The 24,567-nt window shown below is 40.6% G+C and overlaps 1 protein-coding gene across 1 annotated transcript in view; it reads right to left on the bottom strand.

Annotated features, from left to right (window-relative positions):
• The window catches only part of GTSE1 (G2 and S-phase expressed 1), a 160,353-nt gene that overhangs the window by 128,520 nt on the left and 7,266 nt on the right, over window positions 1–24,567 (bottom strand). Inside the window, exon 2 of the mRNA XM_053716605.1 lies at window positions 13,065–13,127. Within this exon, the coding sequence (XP_053572580.1) occupies window positions 13,065–13,080 (16 nt within the window). The 5' untranslated portion in view covers window positions 13,081–13,127. The remainder of the gene's footprint in view (window positions 1–13,064; window positions 13,128–24,567) is intronic.

The following is a 24,567-nucleotide window of genomic DNA, read 5'->3' as shown; positions in this document are numbered from 1 at the left end:
TATTATTTTTTTATTATTATACACAACAGGTAAGTATAATAAAACAAAATTTATGCTTACCTGATAAATTTATTTCTCTTGTGGTGTATGCAGTCCACGGATTCATCCATTACTTGTGGGATATTCTCCTTCCCAACAGGAAGCTGCAAGAGGATCACCCACAGCAGAGCTGTCTATATAGCTCCTCCTCTAACTGCCACTCCCAGTCATTCGACCAAAGACAAGCAAGAGAAAGGAGAAACCATAGGGTGCAGTGGTGACTGTAGTTTAAAAATAAATAACACCTGCCTTAAAATGACAGGGCGGGCCGTGGACTGGATACACCACAAGAGAAATAAATTTATCAGGTAAGCATAAATTTAGTTCTCTTGTAAGGTGTATCCAGTCCACGGATTCATCCATTACTTGTGGGATACCAATACCAAAGTTATAGGACACGGATGAAGGGAGGGACAAGGCAGGCGCTTAAACGGAAGGCACCCCTCCCTGTAAGAGCTTTCTCCCAAAAATAGCCTCCAAAGAAGCAAAAGTATCAAATTTGTAGAATTTTGAAAAAGTATGTATCGCCGCCTTACAAATCTGTTCAACAGAAGCCTCATTTTTAAAAGCCCATGTGGAAGCCACCGCTCTAGTGGAATGAGCTGTAATTCTTTCAGGAGGCTGCTGGCCAGCAGTCTCATAAGCTAAGCGAATTATACTTCTTAACCAAAAGGAAAGAGAAGTTGCTGAAGCCTTTTGGCCTTTCCTCTGTCCAGAGTAGACAACAAACAATGCAGATGTTTGACAAAAATCTTTAGTAGCTTGTAAATAAAACTTTAAAGCACGAACCACGTCAAGATTGTGTAATAGACGTTCCTTTTTTGAAGAAGGATTAGGACACAGTGACGGAACAACAATCTCCTGATTGATGTTCTTATTAGATACCACCTTAGGAAGAAACCCAGGTTTGGTACTCAAAACTACCTTATCTGCATGGAAGATCAGAGGAGGGGAATCACACTGCAAGGCAGATAACTCTGAAACTCTTCGAGCCGAAGAGATAGCTACCAAAAACAGAACTTTCCAAGATAAAAGCTTGATATCTATGGAATGCATAGGTTCAAACGGAACCCCTTGAAGAACTTTAAGAACTAAATTTAAACTCCATGGCGGAGCAACAGGTTTAAACACAGGCTTGATTCTAACTAACAAGCAAAAATAATGATTTGTTCCAGCCACCAATAATTAAGAGACCTTTATTTCTTCATTAATTGGGGTCTTAGACAAACATACGTTTCAGACCTGCTATAGGTCCTTAGTCATGTATAGCAGGTCTGAAACGTTGTATGTTTGTCTAAGACCCCAATTAATGAAGAAATAAAGGTCTTTTAATTATTGGTGGCTGGAACAAATCATTTTTGCTTTGAGTGCTTGCAGGATAAGGCAGATCCTGGGTTCCGTGCCCCACAAGCCACATATCTTTTGGTGCTGTTTTCCACACTTTTCTTTGAGGATTTGATTCTAACTAACGCCTGAATGTCTGGAACATCCGCCAGACGCTTGTGCAAAAGAATAGACAGAGCAGAAATCTGTCCCTTTAAGGAACTAGCTGACAATCCCTTCTCCAATCCATCTTGGAGAAAAGATAATATCCTGGGAATCCTGACTTTACTCCATGAGTAACCCTTGGATTCACACCAATGAAGATATTTACACCATATCTTATGATAGTAGGGCTGCAACTAACGATTATTTTCATAATCGATTAATCGGCCGATTATTTTTTCGATTAATCGACTAATCGGATAAAAAGAGAATTAATAATAGTTTTCTATGTTTTAAATAAAATCCACATAATGAGTGTTACAAATATAAACTTCAGACTAAAACTTTACATTAACACAACTGTTTCTTCAATTTTTAAGCAGCAGAGCACAGTTTTATAATTATACTAAACAAAACCACAAACTGTTTGAAAAGAGGTAGAACTAGAAAGAGTTAGACTATCACTGTTAATAACATTCTGTTATTCACTATTTCAGAAACTTTGCATTCAAATGCAAAAATCTCAACATGTCCACATGCTTCTGGCTAAGGCTGGTTCTGTTTGCAGCTATATTTCCTGCAGCAGAGAAAAGGCTGTTGAGGTGTAAAAGTAGGTTTTTGCCAATTTCACCAAAGTGGGATATTTATCTTTGTTAGCTCTTCACCAATGCCGTTTTCTACCTTGGTAAGGGGCCTCTCAATAAAGTAACCCTTGACTTCATTCTAACATAAAAATATCTTGAATATCTATATGCAATGGTAAATAACCAGCTATAAGGTTAGGGGAAATATCTAGGCCGCTCTAAAAATAACAAATTATTGAGGTTGAATCTGGTACATATTATCACAATTTATTAAAAATATAAAAAAACAATAAAAAACAAATCAAAAGCGCTAAGGACTGTATATCAATAACAGGACAAAGCCTTACACATTTATTTATACAGTACATATAATCAGCAATAGCAAGCAATACGCTAATAATTGTGCAAACAGATAATGGTGCACATCAATTTAAATAACTCCCAGCAATCTAGGGGCTAGGTATAAATAACAAGCTCAGCACTATATCATGAAAAGCATAGTTCCAAATAACCAGATTTAATATAAACAATCCAAATGATGACTCCTATTATATCTGGGTTGCACATAAGCCAGGGGTAGTTGTAAACGTATACTGTCCTGAAAAAGTGAAAAGTAGACGTCCTTTAGGCTAAGGACATAACCATAAAACACAATACCCATATGCAGGAGTTCATTGGAGTGAAGCAGCTAGTGTTGTGCACAGACCAACTAATTGCAAACCGATTAATCGATTATGAGATTAGTTGACAACTATTTTCATAATCGATTATTATCGATTATGCAGATTAGTTGTTGCAGCTCTATATGATAGATTTTCCTGGTGACAGGCTTTCGAGCCTGAATTAAGGTATCAATGACCAATTCGGAGAAAGCACGTTTTGATAAAAATCAAGCGTTCAATCTCCAAGCAGTCAGACGCAGAGAAATTAGATTTGGATGGTTGAAAGGACCCTGAAGTAGAAGGTCCTGCCTCAGCGGTAGAGTCCATGGTGGAAAGGATGACATGTCCACCAGATCTGCATACCAAGTCCTGCGTGGCCACGCAGGTGCTATCAAAATCACTGAAGCTCTCTCCTGCTTGATCTTGGCAATCAGACGAGGGAGCAGAGGAAACGGTGGAAACACATAAGCCAGGTTGAAAGACCAAGGCGCTGCTAAAGCATCTATCAGCGCTGCCTTGGGATCCCTGGACCTGGATCCGTAACAAGGAAGCTTGACGTTCTGGCGAGACGCCATGAGATCCAGTTCTGGTTTGCCCCAAAGTTGAATCAACTGTCCAAACACCTCCGGATGGAGTTCCCACTCCGCCGGATGAAAAGTCAGTCGACTTAGAAAATCCGCCTCCCAGTTCTCAACACCTGGGATATGGATCGCTGATAGATGGCAAGAGTGAACCTCTGCCCATAGAATTATTTTTTAAACCTCCAGCATTGCTAGGGAACTCCTTGTTCCCCCTTGATGGTTGATGTAGGCTACAGTCGTGATGTTGTCCGACTGAAATCCGATTAACCTGACCGCAGCTAGCTGAGGCCAAGCCTGAAGAGCATTGAATATCGCTCTTAGTTCCAGAATGTTTATCAGAAGGAGTGTCTCCTCCTGAGTCCACAAGCCCTGAGCCTTCGGGGAGTTCCAGACTGCACCCCAGCCCAGAAGGCTGGCATCTGTCGTTACTATTGTCCAATCTGGCCTGCGGAAGGTCATACCCATGGACAGATGGACCCGAGATAACCACCAGAGAAGAGAATCCCTGGTCTCTTGATCTAGATTTAGTAGAGGGGACAAATCTGAGTAATCCCCATTCCACTGACTGAGCATGCAGAGTTGCAGCGGTCTGAGATATAGGCGGGCAAACGGCACTATGTCCATTGCGCTACCATTAAGCCGATTACTTCCATACACTGAGCCACTGAAGGGCAAGAAGTAGAATAAAGAACACGGCAGGAGTTTAGAAGTTTTGACAACCTGACCTCTGTCAGGTAAATCTTCATTTCTACAGAATCTATCAGAGTTCCTAGGAAGGAAACTCTTGTGAGAGGGGATAGAGAACTCTTTTCTTCGTTCACTTTCCACCCATGCGACCTCAGAAATGCCAGAACAATGTCTGTATGGGACCTGGCGATTTGAAAATTCGACGCCTGTATTAGAATGTCATCTAGGTAAGGGGCTACTGCTATACCCCACAGCCTTAGGACCGCTAGGAGTGACCCCAGAACCTTCATAAAGATTCTTGGTGCCGTAGCTAACCCAAAGGGAAGAGCCACAAACTGGTAATGCCCGTCTAGGAAGGCGAACCTGAGAAACCGATGATGATGATGATCTCTGTGTATCGGAATGTGCAGATAAGCATCCTTTAAGTCCACTGTAGTCATATATTGACCCTTCTGGATCATAGGTAGGATGGTTCGAATAGTCTCCATCTTGAAGGATGGGACCCTGAGAAATTTGTTTAGGATCTTGAGATCTAAGATTAGTCTGAAGGTTCCCTCTTTCTTGGGAACCACAAACAGATGTGAATAGAAGCCTTGCCCCTGTTCCTCCTTTGGAACTGGGTGGATCACTCCCATAACTAGGAGGTCTTGAACACAATGTAAGAATGCCTCTATCTGGTCTGCAGATAATTGTGAGAGATGAAATCTTCCTTTTGGGGAAGAAGCTTTGAAGTCCAGAAGATATCCCTGGGACACAATTTCCAACGCCCAGGGATCCTCGACATCTCTTGCCCAAGCCTGGACGAAGAGAGAAAGTCTGCCCCCAACTAGATCCGTTACCGGATCGGAGGCTGATCTTTCATGCTGTCTTAGAGGCAGAAGCAGGTTTTTTGGCCTGTTTTCCTTTGTTCCAAGGCTGGTTAGGTCTCCAGACGGGTTTGGACTGGGCAAAATTTCCCTCTTGTTTTGTATTAGAGGAAGTTGAAGCTGCGCCACTCTTGAAGTTTCGAAAGGCACGAAAATTAGACTGTTTGGTCCTTAATTTGTTGGACCTATCCTGAGGAAGGGCGTGACCTTTTCCTCCGGTAATATAAGAAATGATCTCCTTCAGTCCAGGCCCGAATAGGGTCTGCCCTTTGAAGGGAATGTTGAGAAGCTTAGACTTTGAAGTAACGTCAGCTGACCAGGATTTAAGCCATAGCGCCCTACGCGCCTGAATAGCAAAACCTGAGTTCTTAGCCGTTAGTTTGGTTAAATGAACAACGGCGTCAGAAACAAATGAATTGGCTAGCTTAAGGGCTTTAAGCTTGTCAAGGATATCATCCAATGGGGTTTCTACCTGTAGAGCCTCTTCTAAAGACTCAAACCAGAAGGCCGCATCAGCAGTGACAGGGGCAATGCATGCAAGGGGCTGGAGAATAAAACCTTGTTGAATAAAAATTTTCTTAAGGTAACCCTCTAATTTTTTGTCCATTGGGTCTAGAAAAGCACAACTGTCCTCGACAGGGATAGTTGTACGCTTCGCTAGAGTAGAGACTGCTCCCTCCACCTTTTGCCACAAGTCCCGTGTAGCGGCATCTATGGGAAACATCTTTTTAAAAAACAGGAGGGGGAGAGAACGGTACACCTGGTCTATCCCATTCCTTAGTAATAATTTCTGAAAACCTCTTAGGTATTGGAAAAACAATCAGTGTAAACAGGCACTGCGTAGTATTTATCCAATTTACGCAATTTCTCTGGGTCCACAATGGCTTCTAAACATAATGAGCAAGGAGTTTCCTCTATGTCAGACACGTTTAACAGACTAGTAATGAGACCAGCAAGCTTTGAAAACACTTTAATTAATGTGAAAAAGCAGAACATAAAAAAATGGTACTGTGCCTTTAAGGGAAAAAAACAAACACAAAAACTGCAAAACAGTGAAAAAAGCAGTTAACTATGAAAATTTTACAGTGTATATAATAGACTAAAATAGCATTGCACCCACTTGCAAATGGATGATTAACTCCTCAGGTTCAAAAACGAAGCAAAAAAACGGTAAAAACCGTTATAACAGTCACAAGCAAACTGCCACAGCTCTACTGTGGCTCCTACCTTCGCATAAAATGACTTTTTTAGGCACAAAAACCCTTTACAGAGATCCAATATGTCAGGGGACTCCTTCAGGGAAGCTGAATGTCTCAGGATGTAATAAACAACTGCGCAATTAGAGCGTGAAAATAGGCCCCTCCCACCATACACTCAAAGTCAGAGAGCCTTAAAAAACTATTCCTAGGAGTAAAATAACAGCCATGTGGAAAACTAGGCCCCAAATAAAGATTTATCACCTCAGTAAAAAACGTTATATATATATATATATATATATATATATATATATAACGTTTAACATACAAAGCCATAATAGAAAGCAATATGAAAATTACCCTTTACTGCAAGCATGATGCCAGTCGTTATTAAATCACTGCAATCAGGCTTACCTTAACTATTAGGCCCTGTCAGCATTTTCTAGTTCTTATCCTCTAGAAAAAAATATACTAAACATACCTCAGGACAGTTAATTCTGCAGGCCGTTCTCCCAGCTGAAGTCTCCCATACTCTTCAGTTATGTGTGAGAACAGCAATGGACCTTAGTTACAACGTGCTAAGATCATCAAAAACCTCAGGCAAATTCTTCTAATTTCTGCCTGAGGTAAAAAAACATAATTTATGCTTACCTGATAAATTCCTTTCTTCTGTTGTGTGATCAGTCCACGGGTCATCATTACTTCTGGGATATAACTCCTCCCCAACAGGAAATGCAAGAGGATTCACCCAGCAGAGCTGATATAGCTCCTCCCCTCTACGTCAGTCCCAGTCATTCGACCAAGAATCAACGAGAAAGGAGTAACCAAGGGTGAAGTGGTGACTGGAGTATAATTTAAAAGATATTTACCTGCCTTAAAAACAGGGCGGGCCGTGGACTGATCACACAACAGAAGAAAGGAATTTATCAGGTAAGCATAAATTATGTTTTCTTCTGTTATGTGTGATCAGTCCACGGGTCATCATTACTTCTGGGATACCAATACCAAAGCAAAAGTACACGGATGACGGGAGGGATAGGCAGGCTCATTATACAGAAGGAACCACTGCCTGAAGAACCTTTCTCCCAAAAATAGCCTCCGAAGAAGCAAAAGTGTCAAATTTGTAAAATTTGGAAAAAGTATGAAGCGAAGACCAAGTTGCGGCCTTGCAAATCTGTTCAACAGAGGCCTCATTCTTAAAGGCCCAAGTGGAAGCCACAGCTCTAGTGGAGTGAGCTGTAATTCTTTCAGGAGGCTGCTGTCCAGCAGTCTCATAGGCTAAACGTATTATGCTACGAAGCCAAAACGAGAGAGAGGTAGTAGAAGCTTTTTGACCTCTCCTCTGTCCAGAATAAACGACAAACAGGGAAGAAGTTTGGCGAAAATCTTTAGTTGCCTGCAAGTAGAACTTGAGGGCACGAACTACATCCAGATTGTGTAGAAGACGTTCCTTCTTTGAAGAAGGATTTGGACACAAGGATGGAACGACAATCTCTTGATTGATATTCCTGTTAGTGACTACCTTAGGTAAGAACCCAGGTTTAGTACGCAGAACTACCTTGTCTGAGTGAAAAATCAGATAAGGAGAATCACAATGTAATGCTGATAACTCAGAGACTCTTCGAGCCGAGGAAATAGCCATTAAAAACAGAACTTTCCAAGATAACAATTTTATATCAATGGAATGAAGGGGTTCAAACGGAACACCTTGTAAAACGTTAAGAACTAAGTTTAAACTCCATGGCGGAGCAACGGCTTTAAACACAGGCTTGATCCTAGCTAAAGCCTGACAAAAGGCCTGGACGTCTGGATTTTCTGACAGACGCCTGTGTAACAAGATGGACAGAGCTGAAATCTGTCCCTTTAATGAACTAGCTGATAAACCCTTTTCTAAACCTTCTTGTAGAAAAAACAATATCCTAGGGATCCTAACCTTACTCCAGGAGTAACGTTTGGATTCGCACCAGTATAGGTATTTGCGCCATATTTTATGGTAAATCTTTCTGGTAACAGGCTTCCTAGCCTGAATCAGAGTATCAATAACCGACTCAGAAAAACCACGCTTTGATAAAATCAAGCGTTCAATTTCCAAGCAGTCAGTTTCAGAGAAGTTAGATTTTGATGTTTGAATGGACCCTGTATCAGAAGGTCCTGTCTTAGAGGTAGAGACCAAGGTGGACAGGATGACATGTCCACTAGATCTGCATACCAAGTCCTGCGTGGCCATGCAGGCGCTATTAGAATCACTGATGCTCTCTCCTGTTTGATTTTCGCAATCAATCGAGGAAGCAGCGGGAAGGGTGGAAACACATAAGCCATCCCGAAGTTCCAAGGTGCTGTCAAAGCATCTATCAGAACCGCTCCCGGATCCCTGGATCTGGACCCGTAGTGAGGAAGTTTGGCGTTTTGGCGAGACGCCATGAGATCTATCTCTGGTTTGCCCCAACGTCGAAGTATTTGGGCAAAGATCTCCGGATGAAGTTCCCACTCTCCCGGATGAAAAGTCTGGCGACTCAAGAAATCCGCCTCCCAGTTCTCCACTCCCGGGATGTGGATTGCTGACAGGTGGCAAGAGTGAGACTCTGCCCAGCGAATTATCTTTGATACTTCCATCATTGCTAGGGAGCTTCTTGTCCCTCCCTGATGGTTGATGTAAGCTACAGTCGTGATATTGTCCGACTGAAACCTGATGAACCCCTGAGTTGTTAATTGGGGCCAAGCCAGAAGGGCATTGAGAACTGCCCTCAATTCCAGAATGTTTATTGGAAGGAGACTCTCCTCCTGATTCCATAATCCCTGAGCCTTCAGAGAATTCCAGACAGCGCCCCAACCTAGCAGGCTGGCGTCTGTTGTTACGATTGTCCAGTCTGGCCTGCTGAATGGCATCCCCCTGGACAGGTGTGGCCGATAAAGCCACCATAGAAGAGAATTTCTGGTCTCTTGATTTAGATTCAGAGTAGGGGACAAATCTGAGTAATCCCCATTCCACTGACTTAGCATGCACAATTGCAGCGGTCTGAGGTGTAGGCGTGCAAAAGGTACTATGTCCATTGCCGCTACCATTAAGCCGATCACCTCCATGCATTGAGCTACTGACGGGTGTTGAATGGAATGAAGGACACGGCATGCATCTTGAAGCTTTGTTAACCTGTCTTCTGTCAGGTAAATCTTCATTTCTACAGAATCTATAAGAGTCCCCAAGAATGGAACTCTTGTGAGAGGAAAAAGAGAACTCTTCTTTTCGTTCACTTTCCATCCATGCGACCTTAGAAATGCCAGAACTAACTCTGTATGAGACTTGGCAGTTTGAAAGCTTGAAGCTTGTATTAGAATGTCGTCTAGGTACGGAGCTACCGAAATCCCTCGTGGTCTTAGTACCGCCAGAAGGGCACCCAGAACCTTTGTGAAGATTCTTGGGGCCGTAGCCAATCCGAATGGAAGAGCTACAAACTGGTAGTGCCTGTCTAGGAAGGCAAACCGTAGATACCGTTGATGATCTTTGTGAATCGGTATGTGAAGGTAAGCATCTTTTAAATCCACTGTGGTCATGTACTGACCCCTTTGGATCATAGGTAAGATTGTCCGAATAGTTTCCATTTTGAACGATGGAACTCTTAGGAATTTGTTTAGAATCTTTAAATCTAAGATTGGCCTGAAAGTTCCCTCTTTTTTGGGAACCACAAACAGGTTTGAGTAGAACCCTTGTCCTTGTTCCGACCGCGGAACCGGATGGATCACTCCCATTAATAACAGATCTTGTACACAGCGTAGAAACGCTTCTTTCTTTATCTGGTTTGTTGACAACCTTGACAGATGAAATCTCCCTCTTGGGGGAGATAATTTGAAGTCTAGAAGGTATCCCTGAGATATGATCTCTAGCGCCCAGGGATCCTGAACATCTCTTGCCCAGGCCTGGGCGAAGAGAGAAAGTCTGCCCCCCACTAGATCCGGTCCCGGATCGGGGGCTCTCGGTTCATGCTGTCTTTGGGGCAGCAGCAGGTTTCCTGGCCTGTTTGCCCTTATTCCAGGACTGGTTAGGTTTCCAGCCTTGCCTGTAACGAGCAACAGCTCCTTCCTGTTTTGGTGCAGTGGAGGTTGACGCTGCTCCTGTTTTGAAATTCCGAAAGGGACGAAAATTAGACTGTCTAGCCTTAGCTTTGGCTTTGTCTTGAGGTAGGGCGTGGCCCTTACCTCCTGTAATGTCAGCGATAATTTCTTTCAAACCGGGCCCAAATAAAGACTGCCCCTTGAAAGGTATATTAAGTAATTTGGACTTAGAAGTAACATCAGCTGACCAGGATTTTAGCCACAGTGCTCTACGTGCCTGTATGGCGAATCCTGAGTTCTTAGCCGTAAGTTTGGTTAAATGTACTACGGCCTCCGAAATGAATGAATTAGCTAGTTTAAGGACTCTAAGCCTGTCCATAATGTCGTCTAGCGTAGATGAACTAAGGTTCTCTTCCAGAGACTCAATCCAAAATGCTGCCGCAGCCGTAATCGGCGCGATACATGCAAGGGGTTGCAATATAAAACCTTGTTGAACAAACATTTTCTTAAGGTAACCCTCTAATTTTTTATCCATTGGATCTGAAAAAGCACAGCTATCCTCCACCGGGATAGTGGTACGCTTAGCTAAAGTAGAAACTGCTCCCTCCACCTTAGGGACCGTTTGCCATAAGTCCCGAGTGGTGGCGTCTATTGGAAACATCTTTCTAAATATTGGAGGGGGTGAGAACGGCACACCGGGTCTATCCCACTCCTTAGTAACAATTTCAGTTAATCTCTTAGGTATAGGAAAAACGTCAGTACTCGCCGGTACCGCAAAGTATTTATCCAACCTACACAGTTTCTCTGGTATTGCAACGGTGTTACAATCATTGAGAGCTGCTAAGACCTCCCCTAGTAATACACGGAGGTTCTCCAATTTAAATTTAAAATTTGAAATATCTGAATCCAATCTGTTTGGATCAGAACCGTCACCCACAGAATGAAGCTCTCCGTCCTCATGCTCTGCAAGCTGTGACGCAGTATCAGACATGGCCCTAGTATTGTCAGCGCACTCTGTTCTCACCCCAGAGTGATCACGCTTGCCTCTTAGTTCTGGTAATTTAGACAAAACTTCAGTCATAACAGTAGCCATATCATGTAATGTTATCTGTAATGGCCGCCCAGATGTATTAGGCGCCATAATATCACGCACCTCCCGGGCGGGAGATGCAGGTACTGCCGCGTGAGGCGAGTTAGTCGGCATAACTCTCCCCTCGCAGTTTGGTGAAATTTGTTCACATTGTACAGATTGACTTTTATTTAAAGTAGCATCAATACAGTTAGTACATAAATTTCTATTGGGCTCCACCTTGGCATTGGAACAAATGACACAGATATCTTCCTCTGAGTCAGACATGTTTAACACACTAGCAATAACTTGCAACCTGGTTATAATCTTTTTTAGCAAAAACGTACTGTGCCTCAAAGAGGTACTTAAACGATTAAATGACAGTTGAGATAATGAACTGAAAAAACAGTTATAGCATCAACTTTAAAATAACACAACTTTTAGCAAAGGTTTGTTCCCATTAGTAAATAACAATAACTAAATTTGACATAAAAAATTATAGAGTAACGTTTTTATTCACAGTCAATATAAAATTCTCACAGCTCTGCTGAGAGAATGTACCTCCCTTCAAAGAAGTTTGAAGACCCCTGAGATCTGTCAGTGAACCGGATCATGCAGGAAATATAATAGTAGCTGACCGGAATTTTGATGCGTAGCAAAGAGCGCCAAAAACGGCCCCTCCCTCTCACACACAGCAGTGAGGAGAAACGAAACTGTCACAATTTAAAGCAGACAACTGCCAAGTGGAAAATAATGCCCAAACATTTATTCACTCAGTACCTCAGCAATGTAAACGATTCTACATTCCAGCAAAAACGTTTAACATGATAATATTTATTAAAAAGGATTAGTGACCTTTAACAGAGTAGTTCCGGTGAAATACCATTCCCAGAATACTGAAGTGTATACATACATGTCATTATAACGGTATAGCAGGATTTTCTCATCAATTCCATTCAGAAAATAAAAACTGCTACATACCTCAATGCAGATTCATCTGCCCGCTGTCCCCTGATCTGAAGCTTTTACCTCCCTCAGATGGCCGAGAACAGCAATATGATCTTAACTACTCCGGTTAAAATCATAGTAAAAAAACTCTGGTAGATTCTTCTTCAAACTCTGCCAGAGAAGTAATAACACGCTCCGGTGCTATTGTAAAATAACAAACTTTTGATTGAAGTCATAAAAACTAAGTATAATCACCATAGTCCTCTCACACATCCTATCTAGTCGTTGGGTGCAAGAGAATGACTGGGACTGACGTAGAGGGGAGGAGCTATATCAGCTCTGCTGGGTGAATCCTCTTGCATTTCCTGTTGGGGAGGAGTTATATCCCAGAAGTAATGATGACCCGTGGACTGATCACACATAACAGAAGAAAACAGTACAACGCCGGCACCGTTTAAAAATAAACTTTTGATTGAAGATAAACTACATTAATTCACCACATCTCTCTAGCTACTTCCCTTGTCGAGAGCTGCAAGAGAATGACGGAGTGGCAGTTAGGGGAGGAGCTATATAGACAGCTCTGCTGTGGGTGATCCTCTTGCAGCTTCCTGTTGGGAAGGAGAATATCCCACAAGTAATGGATGAATCCGTGGACTGGATACACCTTACAAGAGAAAGCTAAATCTTTCAGGAAGTTACAGGATATGCTGAGAGCACTAGCCATCTTTACATAACATGCATATCATACTAACACAGATGTAGCATATATGAACAGTATTAACTGCTGTAAACAAAATAACATGCACGCTCAATTTTAGTTTTGAACACAAGTGTAATAATAGGCCACTGTAATAATGACAACTTTGTAAGACACGTTGTTTGCCGAATGATTCTGCTTACCCCCACCAGCATCCATTGTAAAGGACTTATGACTGAAAACAGTATATGAGCCGACAGCGTATCCTAAAAAACAAAGAAAAAAATATATATATTTTTTATTTTTTAACTGTAGACAAAACAAAAATATACAAAGTGCTGTCAAATGGGACTTTCCATTGATGCTTTTCAAAATTTAAATGGCCATAATAATCAAAATTATACATACGTTAATGTCATTTTAACACTAGCAATGTGTTTAACCTCTGCAAAAAGGGTTGCATGTATTTAAAAAGGGCCATAAAAAAAAGCTGAAAAATTACATGCTCTAAAGCCGTGGTCTCAAAGTACCAACCCTGGGGCCATATGCGGCCCTCAAGATAACTTAATCTGACCCTCCCTGGTTAATAAGGTAAATTATTAATTTGGCTACATCAAATTTTTTTAGGGTTCTAAGAGGTAACAAGTTTATGTTTTATATAGACAAGATAAATATAAAGATAAGCATCATGAAGCAGGCATTGTCCAGTGTAGACTCCCATTATGCATTTGGATAAATGTCACTTTATTCAGTTCCAGAATGATCACGTTCCTTGGAACTCACAAGGTTAAAATACACCGTGTATGACTATTGTGGGCTACAAATCCTACCATGCACTACTACTTTAATAAATATCACTGCAAGTTTATCCAGAGCACTCACTCTGTTCAAGTGGCCCCCATGGTTGGAGAACACTTGGCCAGTGGCCCCCAGATACCATGAGCTTGATACCCCTGCTCTAAAGGATTAGACCATCAACCTAAGTCTACTGAATGATTAACCCTCACAAAAGGGGTTCAACACACAGTAAAGTACTGTTCCAGACTTCCAGTCAGCAGCACTAGTAGCACGACTCAGCTGTGTAACTAGTGCTACCGATTGGATAAGCAGCAGTTTCCACTCAGAAATAGCGGTGCTTCGTGGGTCCAAAGTTGGCAAAATGCCAGCATCCATTGGGGGGGGGGGGGGGGGGGGGGGAAGAGAGAAAAAATAAAAATAAAGAGAGTTATAGAAGATGTGGATACATCATTAAAATACCTTTTGTTTGGGTTTGTAATTAAATGGACTTCTCTTCCAGGTTTTGACGTGGTGAACCAAGAAAACAGACTATTTAAAAATAAATAAAATGGTAGAACCAAAAAACAACAACTAAGCAATCAAAATAACAGAATTAATGTATATTAATAAAACAAAGAGCTTTGCAAGATGTGTGTGTAAATAAAAAAAATATATAATTACTTTACAGCAATGCTTCTTAACCTCAAGTGCGAATGACAACACATGGTCACCATCCACACAACGTATTTAGGACACCTTTGGAGCATAATGCCACCAAACCCCAGAAGTGCAGCAAAGAACCAAAGGAGCTTTATAGGGTTTCCCTTATAGGGACAGTAAAGTCAAAATTAAAAACTCTCACAATTCCGATAGGACATTCAATTTTAAACAACTTTCCATTTTACTTTTATCACCAAATATGCTTTGTTATCCTTTTCTATGTTGAAAGCTAAACAAGGGCATTTAAATCTCCCTAGATTAAAAGGGACACTGAACCCAAATTTTTTCTTTTGTGATTCATAAAGGGCATGCAATTTTAAGCAACTTTCTAATTTACTCCTATTATCAATTTTTCTTCGTTCTCTTGCTTTCTTTATTTGAAAAAGAAGGCATCTAAGCCAAGGAGCCAGCTAATTTGTGGTTCAGACCCATGGACAGCACTTGTTTATTGGTGCTGTCCAATCAGCAAGGACAACCCAGGTTGTTCACCAAAAATGGGCCGGCATCTAAACTTACATTCTTGCTTTTCAAATAAAGATACCAAGAGAATGAAATTTGATAATAGGAGTAAATTAGAAAGTTAAAATTGCATGCTCTATCTGAATAATGAAATAAAAAATTTGGGTACAGTGTCCCTTTAACTGCAAACATGCTACACTTTCTAATGTCTGCATTAACCTTTTCCTCCCTTCTCCTTAAAGTCACAGCTCTTCCTTTCACAAACAGCACTCAGACAATTCATATTTCTCCTTGTCTACAACACACAAACTTTAACTCGCATAAGACACATTCTCATCTCCTTTGCTTACCATATTTCTTCTTCTTGCAGCTGGGATGCCTCACCTAACCCAGGTCCATCCCCTGCTTCCCTCAATTCACTACCCCAAATGACACCTCATACACCTTGCCAAGTAACCCTCTAAACCTCATTAGCTGCACCTCTGTTAGTACACCCCAATTCTCTTGTGCCCTTTGGAATGCATACTTACATCTATTTACAACCTATAAGTTTCACATTCACTTAACCCGTTAGCCCTCACTGAAACGTGGCTTTCCTCCTCTAACACAACTGCTGTAGCCACTCTGTCCTATGGCGGCCTGCACTTCGGTCACACTCTCAGACCAGGAGACAAACAAGGATAGGAAGGAGGAATTCTCCTTTCTCCACACAGTACCTTTTTACTGTATTCATTCACCCCCCTCTTTCCTTCTCAACTTTTGAAGTTCATGCTATCTGCCTCTTCTCCACTGTAGCTCTTCGTGTTGCAGTTATCTACCGGCCCCCTGGCCCAGCATCACTATATCTGGACCACTTTGAAGCCTGGCTTCCACATTTTCTCTCTTGTAATGTCCCTTCTCTCATTTTAGGGGACTTCAACATACCCGTTGATAATCCTAACATGACTGCTGCCTCTAAACTTCTATCCCTTACCACCTCTTGTGGCCTTTCCCAGTGGACAACAACTCCAACCCACTGTGAAGGCAACTCCATAGACCTAGTCTTCACTAATCTGTGCCGTTTCCAACTTCCTCAACTTCCCCTTTCTGACTACCATCTACTAACTTTCTCTCTTACTCTAGCTACTACATCTTTGCAAGCCCCCAAAAAACTGCTATCTTGTAGGAATTTAAATGACTTGGATCTCAGACTTTTCCACTCAACTGAATCCTCTGGGCAAGAGAGGGATGAAATGATGGAGAGCAAACTTCGTAGTCTCACAGTATAATTCGACACTAAAACAGAGGAAGACGTCTCTGTACTCCTATCCTTGGCTCACAACCTGCCCACTTGACCCTATTCCTTCCCTCTCTCTTTGCTTCACCTACCCCAACTTATCTCTAAACAATCTCACTGTTGGCACTTTTCCAGATACATTCAAACATGTGTCAATCATACCAATCCTGCTGAAACTTTTTGGTGACATGTCATATTATAAGCTTAACCCTTCAAAGACTGAGTATTATTCTAGGGGCTTCCCGACAGACTATACTCGGGCCCTAATACAAACTTATGACTAACTGGGAGCACGACAACATTAAACATTTAGGAATCTTCATTTCACCTGACAAAGCGCAATTAATTTGTGAAAATTACATTCCCCTCCTGACTGAACTAAGATCCCTCCCCGTTGTAGACGCAATCTAAATATTGAGAATTGTATAATAAGAGAATGCTTATATTCTTGGGATAAATTGAGACACTACTCGGGGGTAGCCCCTCATCCCTCGCCTATTCACTCATCACTGGTCTTCTTCTAGGTCTCCCCGACTCACACCCTAATGCATGGTCTAACTTGGGTCTTTCCCAGGTTTCTGACTTAATGACGTCCCACTCGCCAGGCCCCTACCTACCCTTGACCCAACTTGCCGGTTCACAGGTTTCTTCTCCCAGGTTATGCTTTGAATACACTCGGTTTAAGAGTATATTAAGATCCTGGGGGTTTACCCCGTCACCTCCCCGCACATTGACTATATGGGAAACTATGTGGAAAAAAGGCAGAAAAATCTGCAAACCATTGTCCCATTTCTACCTGCTTGTGGAGGGGGCAACCCCAAACGATAAGGCCTCTCATATAAAGAAATGGGAAGATATCTTACACTTATGCTTTCCTCAGCTCCTTTGGTCCAGGGCCTTTGATCTCACGGCGAAAGCCATACACTGCACGACCCTCTTTGAATCATACTACAAACTGCTTTCTCACTGGTACTTCACACCCATGAGACTTTTTAGACTTAAACTAATTCCCACCTCCCATTGCTGGAGACTCTGTGGACAACCAGGCGATTCCCTTCACATTTGGTGGGGCTGCACCAAACTCAAACATCTATGGAACATGGTGTACATCCTATTAGCCAGATTAGGTATTCATGTCCCGAAGTCCCCAGAAACAGCACTATTACACGCGGGTTTACATTCCCTCCCCAAGTAGCAGAGCTACATGTGTATATACACCTCTTCTCAGCCACCAGACTTGCGATCACTAGAGCCTGGAAACAGCAGGGTCCCCCGTCCTGGGTTTCTGTCCTGGATATCATGGCTTATATCTATTCCATAGAAAGAAATGTGTTCTTTATTCTAGATAAGATTGACCTCTTTGAATTGATCTGGGAGAACTGGTCCAATTTATTTAGTCCTAATTGGTACCCTAGGGCAGAGGCCTGTAGACAGCTCCTCCAAGATCATTCAACTTGAATATTACTCATACATAAGAGCCTACCTTTTCCTCCCTCCCTTCTCCCCCCCCCCCCCCCCCCCTCAATCTTTCCTCTCTCCTTCCATCTCCTTTTACATTCTCTGACAATATGTTTAACACCCTCTTTATTTTCATTCCACTTGTGATCCTCGCTATATTAACCTATATATAGAGAATGCTATCAGATATAATTTTTGTATTATGTACTATGTATAAGAAGAATAAAAAAAAAAAAAAATCATACCAATCCTAAACAAGCCCTTGCTTGGCCCCTCCACCCCTTCTAAATATCGACCAGTCTCCTTACTTCCCTTTGCTTCAAAATTATTGGAACGACTGGTCTATAACCGGCTCACTTAATTTCTCACAACTCACTCCTTACTTCCTGTTATCAGCTAAAGCAAAAGGCCACTACTCCTTACTAATTCTTCTTGACCTGTCCGCTGCCTTTGACACAATTGACCATCCCCTCCTCCTAAAAATACTACATTAGTTTGGCATCCAAGACACAGCCCGCTCCTGGTTTTCATATCTCTCAAACCGCTCGTTTTCAGTTTCCTTTAACATATCTTGTGATTCTATGCCTCTCAGTTGAAGTACTGCAAGGCTCTGTCTTGGGTTCCTTGCTTTTCTCTCTCTATATACATCCTCCCTTGGAAAACTTATAGCCTCCTTTGGATTCCAGTACCACTTATATTCTGATACCCAAATCCCCCCCCCCTCTCCCATATCATCTCTCCTCATCTCCCATATCATCTCCCATATCTCGACAAAAAAAAGCAGATGCCTTAGTCTAATTAATTAACCACGTTATAACCTGAACTATAGAATTGCATCCATCCTTGTGTGTGCGCGTGTTTTTTTTTTTTTTATTAGGAGGCCCTGTGAGATATTTTAATTAGAAAATCCACATAAACTGTTGGGGTATTTTATATTTCATACACCACTGAAACACAAAAAACACACAACAGAAACCCTCTCTGTCCCCAGTCCCCCCTCCTACTTCCATTTCTTAAATTAGAAGGGCACTAGTACCATTCAACTGGAAAAATATTCTATAGCAATATTAAATAGTAATGGCGAGAGTGGGCAGCCATGCCTAGGGGAACTAGGCAGGGCTGCCCACTCTCGCCATTACTATTTAATATTGCTATAGAACCATTTGCTATTCTTCTACTGGAAGAAATAACAGGCATTTGCTTAGGAGAACAAAAAATAGATTTAAATCGAAGAATAGCAAGTGGTTCTATAGCAATATTAAATAGTAACGGCGAGAGTGGGCAGCCTAGTTCCCCTATTCAGCGTAAAGTTGTCTGTCTGGCTACCATTGATCAATATAGAAGAAATTGGATGATCATAATGAATTGAATAAAGTGCCCTGAAAATCCAAATTTTTCTAAGGATGTGTACAGATGGTCCTATATTATTGAGTTGAATGCCGTTTCTGCATCAACTGCAATTAATGCAGTATCCTGATTAGTCTGAGCTTTACTATATAGTTTATCCCCATAGTATTCGAGTACTAATGTAACTTTACGAATATTTTTGATAGAAGATCTTCCAGTCATGAAACCAGATTGATCTGCATGTATAATATGCTCAAGACATAATTGCAATCTATTAGCAATAATGTGTTAATAGCTTATAGTCTGTATTGAGCAAAGAGATGGGTCTATAGGACCCTGGATCTTGAGGATTTTTTATCTTTTTTCAGAATTAACGTTATATTAGATGCCACAAAAAAAATTAATTTTTTTTGTGCATGAATATAATAGTGATTGAAAAGATTAGTTAGAATGTCTACCATCTCTATTTTTAGTATTTTATACATTTCTACAGGTATCTGGTCTGGGCCCGGGGCTTTGTTGCATTTAGCATGTTCTATAGCTTCCATAACATCCTCTCTGATAATAGAACTATTTAAAACAATTATGAGATCTTGTGGGGCTTTAGGTGGCTTCACTTTGTGCCAGAAGGCACTTATACATATCCATTACTCCAGCTGTATGTATATATATCAGATCTCTGATGAAGCGCATGTGAGCATGCGGGAAACGCGCCAGATCTAATCCTTGCACACTGTGACCGTCTTTCACTGATTTGCTCAAATAAACCAACATTGGCAAGAGCTGTGGAGTTCGTTTTCTTTCCTATAAAAAAAATAAAATTTTATATAGCTTCTATTATATATATTTATATTTTTTTAGCTTTGTCCAGTCTAGATAAAAATTTAGCCGATATTCCATGTTGGCCTTTATAAATTGCATTTAGTTTCAACTCTTCCCAGGATATTTTCTGTTTAACAAACAGGTCTCTAAAGTTTTGCTAGTTTGTATTTATCCCATACATTTTTGCTAGGCTTATTCATATATTTGCTATATGCATTCCGCACTTGACTAGACAACCGAGTCTCCCTCGCCTTTGCCTTTTTTATTATCATATGTGCTTTAATCTCGCCTCTTAGCCAAGCTTTCACCATTTCCCAAAAAATCTATTTTTTTTACTCTATAAGATTTATTTAGCGAGTTAAAATCTCTCCATTTTTTTGTGTCAACCAATCACAGAAATCCTCATTGTTTAATAGAAATTTAGGGAAAAAGAAATTAGCCCTTCCATCTCTCTGACTTGGTCTTAACCAGATATCTAGTGCTACAATCGCGTGATCAGAAATACTTATGTATTTTGGTTTTCACTTCTAAATTACAAAATTAGTTTGATAATAAAAAAAGTCTATCCTGGAAAGGGAGCCAAAAGCTTTAGAATCGCAGGTAAACATTTTAGTGAGAGGATGTTGTATGCGCCATATATCATGAAGCTTAAGATTTTTACATAATAGTCTGAATATCTTAGCCTTTTGTTTGGGAAAAAAAAAATGGGGCCCATTTCCTTTCTCCTAGCTGCAGTGTCACTGGAATAATCTTGAAAAAGCAAAATTCTGCTTTCCCCCCCACTATCAATTTTTCCATTTTCTATATAATCGCAAGGTGTTAATTTTATCTTGGAAATCTAAAAATCTGACCATAATTGGTCTATTAAAGTTTTTTCCAGTGGCACTGCCCCTAGGAGGGCCCATCCTATGAGCTCTTTCGATCTTTAGTGGGAGGTTCTGTTGCTCGACACCTAAAATTTGGGGTAAAGTAAATGCAGCAAAATGTAATGTATCTTTAAATTCCTGTTTCAGGGAGGCCTACAATCTTTACATTATTCCGTCTGGAACGGCCTTCCAGATCATCTATTCTAGCATTCAAAAGCTTTTTCTTCTTTTTCATCTTGTGCTGATACTATCTCTGATTGATTATTGAGCGTGTCCTCAATTACTGATATTCTATCCTCTGCCTCTGTTAATATGCTAGCGAATTGTCTAACTTCCACCGATAAACTCAACAACATCTGGCTTTTCAAGGATTCAAATTGAGGTTTAAAAAAAAAAAATCTGAGTGTTGATTCACCATTAATTGTATATCTGCTTTCGTGATTGCCCATTCGCTCTGTGTCTCATTTAGTGCGTCAGATAGCCGGGGTTTCTTATCTTTCATTTTAGGGTGCATGGTCTGGGAAATAGTGTTAGTGCTGGAAAGAAATCTTTCCATGTGCAATACAAAAAAGGGATTTAGGAACAGTTGGGAAAGAAAAAGAAAATAAAGTGTTTTACTATATGTGTTTAATGCGTTTTTTTCTTTCATCTTTCCTCTCCTGATCGCTCTCCCTCTTTACTCAACCAGATTTCCAACTGCCTCTCTGCAATTTCCTCTTGGATGTCTTCCCACTACCTCCAACTCAACCTGTCCAAAACTGAGCTGCTTCTTATTCCCCCCCCTCTTCGAGACATCCAACACCTGACATTTCTCTGATGTTGGAGACTCTATTTTCAAGACCTCACCCCAGGTCCGCTGTCTTGGGGGTCACACTTGACTCAGAACTCACATTCAACCCACATGTACAAGCACTTACCAAATCCTGATGTTCACACCTATGCAACATTTCCAGAATTCGTCCCTTCCTTACTAAAAGGAAAAAAAAAAAAAAAAAAAAAACCCTACAAAAATACTTATTCATTCCCTCATTTTGTCATGCATGTATTATTGCAATCTACTTCTAAATGGCTTTCCAAAACACTGCCTCTCCTCCCTCTATTATGAATGCTTCTGCTAGACTACCGACGCCGATTTACAAGTCTCTACACTGGCTCCCCATACACTCCAGAATACAATTTAAAGTATTAAAGGACCAGTCAATACAGTAGATTTGCATAATCAACAAATGCATGCTAAAACAATGCAAAAGCACTTAGTCTTAACTTCAAATGAGTAGTAGATTTTTGTTAAATAAATTGAAAAGTTATGTCTATTTCCACTTCCCCTGTATCATGTGACAGCCTTCAGCCAATCACAAATGCATATACGTATATACTGTGAATTCTTGCACATGCTCAGTAAGAGTTGTGACTCAAAAAGTGTAAATATAAAAAGACTGCAAATTTTGTTATTTGAAGTAAATTGGAAAGTTGTTTAAAGGACCAGTCAACACGGTAGATTTGCATAATCAACAAATGCAAGATAAGACAATACAATAGCATTAGTAGTAGATTTTTTCCTAACAAATTCCAAAGTTATGTATATTGCCACTTCCCCTGTACCATGTGATAGCAATCAGCCAATCACAAATGCATATACGTATAGTCAGTGAATTCCTGCACATGCTCAGTAGGAGCCGGTGACTCAAAAAGTGTAAATATAAAAGAATGTGCACATTTTTTTTTTTTTTTAATGGAAGTAAATTGGAAAGTTGTTTAAAATTACATGCTGTATCTGAATCATGAAAATTTAATTTGACCTGAGTGTCCCTTTAAAATTACATGCTGTATCAGAATCTTGAAGTTTAATTTTGACTTGAGTGTCCCTTTAACCTTAACTTACAAAGCATTCAACAGTCTAACTCCCAACTATTTCCTCTCATCGTGAAATATTCTCCATCGTGTCCTCATCAATCAACCTCTGACCTACGTCTCTCCACTCCTGTTATCTCTACTTCCCACTCCCGTCTCCAAGACTTTGCACATGCTGCTCCTGTCCTCTGGAACTCTCTACCCGGCTCCATAAGACTGTCTCCAACCTTGTATAGCTTCAGACTCTCCTTGAAAACTCACCTATTCAGAGAGGCTTACCATCTCTGCTCCATCTTTCATCCTAACCAAACTAATACATGAATTGCCTGACTCACTGCTGCAACTACAACCAATGTAACAAGCTACCCCAACCTTATGTCTCTGCACCCTAAACCTGTAGACTGAGTTCTCCGGAGCAGGGCCCTCTTCCTCCTGCACTAATAACCTAGGCTGATTTCTAAGACCTTGAAGGCCACCTTTTATCTCAGTGAATTTTACAGTTAGACAGTAATAGTTCATGTGTGCCATATAGATAACATTGAGCTTACTTGTGGAGTTATGCAGGAGTCAGCACTGAATGGCTAAAAAGCAAGTTAGTAAATCGAGATAAGGGGACAGTCTGCAGAGGTTTAGATACAAGGTAATTACAGAGGTAAAAAGTGTATTAAAGGGATCGTAAAGTCCAAATTAAACTTTCATGATTCAGATTGGGCATGTAATTTTTAAACAACTTTCTACGTTACTTTTATCATCAAATTTGCTTTTTTTTTCTTAGTTGAAAGCTAAACCTAGGTAGGCTCATATGCCAAGTTCTAAGCCCTTGAAGGCCGCCTCTGCATTTGACAGTTTTTCATAGCTAGAGGGTGTTAGTTCATGAGTTTCATATAGATAACATTGTGCTCATTCACGTGAAGTTATTTCAGAGTCAGCATTAATTGCCTGAAATGCAAGTCTGTCAAAAGATCTAAGATAAGGAGGCGTTGTGTAGAAGCTTAGATACAAGGTAATTAGAGGTAAAAATGATATTTATATAAAAAAAGTGTTGGTTATGCAAGACTGGGGTATTGTAAATAAAAGGGATTATCTAGATTTTTAAACAACAACAACATTTTGGGTGTTTACTACCCCTTTAATATAACCGTATCTATGCAAAACTGGAGAATGGGTAATAGAGATTATCTTTTAAAACAAAACATTCCAAGTAGACTATCCCTTTAAGCCCTAGAAACACTCAAGACCCACCGTTTGAAAAGGCAAATTACATGTCTTGGGGGTTAACGTTTAAGCACTTTTTTTTTTTTTTTTTTTTTTTAACTATAGAAATACATCAATTTCAATGCACTAAACATATATACATACTCTTTATAACATGCCACTGAAATGGGCAAAGACCCCCAATACACGATGTTTCAAAGTCCCTATAAAAGCTACGTTTCAATGTCCATTTATTTGCATAGAGGCTCATGGGTAAAGGACAAATTACATAACTATACTGAAAGGCCCTTATTTTTATCTTTTTCCTAGAGATGGGCATTCAGCAGTTTTGTTCACTGCTGAATGCGTTAGTAGGAAGCTGGTTTCGGTATTCAGATCTTTTTGGAGCTGAATATTTTCTCGTGTAAGTGAAGCACACTAAGATCTGCATTTGCACAGACCTTCGGATATTCGGCTGCGAAAAGAGCTGAATAGCTAAAGCAGCCTCCTACGTCTGCATTGAACAGTTAACAAAACCACCAAATGCACATCTATAGCGTTTGGGGGGGGGGGGGGAAATCACAAACATTGTTTACAAACTTGTTTATTAAAATATTTAATTCAAAACTGTATTTATTCACACTTTTAGTTGCAGGTTTCTAACATATGCATAAAAACATAATTTATGTAAGAACTTACCTGATAAGTTCATTTCTTTCATATTGGCAAGAGTCCATGAGCTAGTGACGTATGGGATATACATTCCTACCAGGAGGGGCAAAGTTTCCCAAACCTCAAAATGCCTATAAATACACCCCCACCACACCCACAATTCAGTTTAACGAATAGCCAAGAAGTGGGGTGATAAGAAAGGAGCGAAAGCATCAACAAGGAATTGGAATAATTGTGCTTTATACAAAAAAATCATAAACATAA

Source organism: Bombina bombina, chromosome 6 (genome assembly GCF_027579735.1).
Source record: "Bombina bombina isolate aBomBom1 chromosome 6, aBomBom1.pri, whole genome shotgun sequence".
In the NCBI taxonomy this organism is placed as follows: Eukaryota; Metazoa; Chordata; class Amphibia; order Anura; family Bombinatoridae; genus Bombina; species Bombina bombina.
Note: the sequence above shows the minus strand (reverse complement) of the source record. Positions and strands in the feature narration are given on the sequence as shown.